The following is a 3,531-nucleotide window of genomic DNA, read 5'->3' as shown; positions in this document are numbered from 1 at the left end:
GCTCGAAAGAGCGCTCCTCATTTCCCTGTCTTCGCGTCACGATTGTCTTTGAGAAGGATAATAAAAACCGCACTGGATTACTCTTCGACACAATCGTCACGCACCAAAATTACCGTAGCTATGGGGTAAGCAGTTTTGAAGGAATGAAAAAACACATTTTCCAGTTTTATTGCTTAAAATGCAACCCAGAATGCCTAGTTTTATAAGGAACTTCTAAAAAAGACCGGGAAATGGTTTATTTGACCATATTTGTTAATCACACTCCAAATAAATCACAATTTAGTAAAAATAATTTAAAGTACGGCATAAATTTTGTTCCAAACAAATGCGATTGGTGTTATAGTAGCGCCAAAAACAGAACTGCCTCTCATGTTTTTTCCAGACGCAGCTAGACTCTCCAACTGCGGCACCTCTAACTTATAAACCAGTTTTCCGATGAAGAATTGACTTACCTCGAGTACAGCAACCAATTTAAAACCAATCTGCCTCTGACTAAGGTCTACAATGGCTCAAAGGAAACCTAGTCACAGCAGTGTGAAGGCTTGTACTGAGAACCAGACACATGAAATCTGCAAAGGGGATGGGACCGAATTCCATCATTTTCCTTGTATCAAAATGTAGGCCAGTCAATTCAGAGATCTGTAAAGATATAAAGGGAAGAGAAGCATGGTTGGGAAGTGTAGTAGGGCCTATTAAGATATGAATAGAAAAGTTTCTTTTGGAAGTAAATTATTATATTATTGGACAGATTCCCTAAAAGCGCACAGCTGCATGTCTTTACTTGCTCCAGTAATACAAGGGATTCTAGGAGCGGATCACCGTTAAGTATACCTCTGTCTTATGGTTGTTACATCTTTTCGAAAGCACAAAGGATAAACCAGTGAAGAAATCCTCTTTTGCCATTTATAGGCGCTCACTTTGCTGTAGTAAGATCTTCAGAAATCAAACCTGGAGAAAAAAGCCAATCCTGCGGACATGAAATGTAGTCCAAAAGGGACAAATAGTTATAGATTATTCATTTTTTTTAACAGGGTCGGTGGTTAAGGCTTCTTTTTAACTTTCACGGGCAAAAATATATTCCTCTTCGCCTTTGTCTTAGCATAAGCCTAATTTTCTGCCCAAAAATTACAAAAGGGCCAGAGATTGACTGCATTACTGATGAGAGATACAGTTTATGCACCACTGTTAGGCAATCTGATTTGATTGACAAACTTAACAGATGTAAAAAGGCATGTAAGATGGGAAATTTAGATTCATATAAATCTCAATTCCTTTTATGTTCTGTACTAGTAAGTAATATTATATACTTCTCAAAGTGACTCACTTGATTCAGGCTCGTCATCTCTTTACCACTCTGTTAATGCGGTTGCATGAAAGGGCATAAAACCGCATCTTGTTTTTAAAATACCTGATAATAGACGCAACATTTCTGCCCCACGCAATGACAGACACGTATTGCTAAGTAGAAAAACTTTATCGCCAAATTGATGCCATTCAATGGCAAGTTTGAACGAAAGCTATGCATGATTTGAACTGGCAAGTACTGCCACATTAGCGATGTAACCTCAACAATGACCAGGTGTAGGCTTTAAAGCATCCCAGGATCATTTGGAGTCTAAATATTAAGAAAGAGGTTCAATGCTTATAAATTATACCTAGCACGCTTCATTTGCTATTTAATTAATCTGTCTGGCTACGTTGTATAGATCCAACCAAAAGTAGCATACATTATGGTGACCCAGAGATATGCCGACTTGGAAATCTGAACTCGGCTTAAATGTTTTATACGCTCGAGTTTTTTGTGATAACAAAACAAGTCAGGATTTATAGTGAGGCAAGTGAAACTACATAGGGAAAGACTGGTTTATACTTGAGGTTTTGAAACCAGAAGTCGTGCAAACAAGTAAACCAAAATCGAATGGTGGATCGAAATGATTCAGAATTATTTCTGAAATTAAGGTCTACTCTTGAAAAGCACACATCTCACCTGTTAGGTTATGCACAAATTTTTGAGAACATTATCCCACTTAGATGATCTTTTTGCTACTTCTAAAAATATTGGGATTCTAAAATAATTATATTATGGCTCTTTAACTGGTTTTCTAAACGAACTATTCATATTACGATTCTTTTAATCCTATGTTTTGGCCGAAAAAGTGAACGAAATTCGAGGCGGGGAAAATTTAAGATCCCTGCTTATCGTGGATTATTAACTGCAAAGTTAAATCTTCAAAGATCATGATTACGTTACTTGTAGAATTCCTCAAAATACTATAGACATTTATTCTGAGGCGGAGACAAAATTTCCTAAGATTTAGTTTACATCATGGAAAACGGGCAACAAAGGCCTAAACCATGATGTACGTTAATATCTATTACCCAGTAAAGGATAATACTATGGTAAATAAGTGTCGGTACAATGAGTAGCGTAGGATTTAAATGATGCCAATCGCCTTACGATGCCAATATTCCTAACCACTCGTAGATTAGCAGATCTGAAAACAATTGCTACTAGTTTACATTACCACTACATCACTTTTAACCCTTCAAAATCACTACCACCTTGCACTGCCTCATTGCCACTCGAAGTTCAGCCATTACGAGTAGAACTGACTTCAAAAGTGGCCACACAACCTTCGACGATGCCGCTGGCAAAAATGTCCTCACCTTAAACAGTTTGGTCTAAAATATTTTAACGTATTTTAAACGAAGATAACTCTTTAATGTTTTATTCAAATTTAATGAATATGGGAGCCGAAAAGTTGAGTAAACAACATTGAAAGAAGCGCAAGATTAAGATTTTGATTTATTGTGCTAACAGCACCTCAACCCGTTATAAGTGATTCATTTAAAAAGACTTCTTGGGGATTATTTTTTTATTCCAGTTTTCCTTGGAGTTGCACACTCACTTGCCCGAAGTGTTTTCCAAAACATTAGAATCCTCTTCAACTTTTGTTTTTATGTCATAATCCATGGAATGATTAATTTTAGGACTCAATGGCTTCATATTCGCTTACTTATTTACTATTTACAAAACCGTTATCACGTAGACTTCGGGTCTTTGTAACTATTTGGACGTTTCTTTCTTTTCATTCTTTAAATCCCAACATTGAAATATATGGTATCCACTTATCAGAATTAAGACTTTCAGCGCATGCGAGATGTCAAGCTAAATTTAATACTATACGGCCCCTATCTTGACCTCCTGATTCAGTTATTTTCCTTGTAAGCAAATAAATCAAAGAAAGATACAAGTTTAGGGAGACTTGCACACGGGGCTCCTCTCTGATTTGAAAGATGTTGGACGACCCTCAATCACGAGGTTTCACTCGACTACTCATCCCCTCTCAAGACTACATTTTTTCGAATATGTGCTTTAAATGTTGCACAATTTAACCACAACCCAAGACTTTAGTTTAATCTAAAATACTTTAATGTACCCAAAACTGATCCAACTATATAGGAATTTTCTTTCAATATATAAGTGCTGCTGTTTACCATATCATCCGTCCAATTAATCTCTTTTTTATG

The 3,531-nt window shown here is 36.5% G+C and overlaps 1 protein-coding gene across 1 annotated transcript; it reads left to right on the top strand. All coding sequences in view use genetic code 11, as the record gives it.

Moving 5' to 3' along the window:
* Positions 1-230: 230 nt before the first annotated feature.
* On the top strand, positions 231-2,035 carry EGR_09574 (hypothetical protein; the record flags this gene model as incomplete). The annotated part of the gene is made up of 4 exons (XM_024498823.1): positions 231-298; positions 622-682; positions 1,032-1,289; positions 1,889-2,035. The coding sequence occupies 4 exons, from the start codon at positions 231-233 to the stop codon at positions 2,033-2,035; spliced, it is 534 nt and encodes a 177-aa protein (XP_024346763.1).
* Positions 2,036-3,531: the final 1,496 nt, after the last annotated feature.

This window comes from Echinococcus granulosus (assembly GCF_000524195.1).
Source record: "Echinococcus granulosus chromosome Unknown EG_S00154, whole genome shotgun sequence".
In the NCBI taxonomy this organism is placed as follows: Eukaryota; Metazoa; Platyhelminthes; class Cestoda; order Cyclophyllidea; family Taeniidae; genus Echinococcus; species Echinococcus granulosus.
The sequence above is the reverse complement of the archived record's forward strand: the minus strand, read 5'-3'. Positions and strand labels throughout refer to the sequence as shown.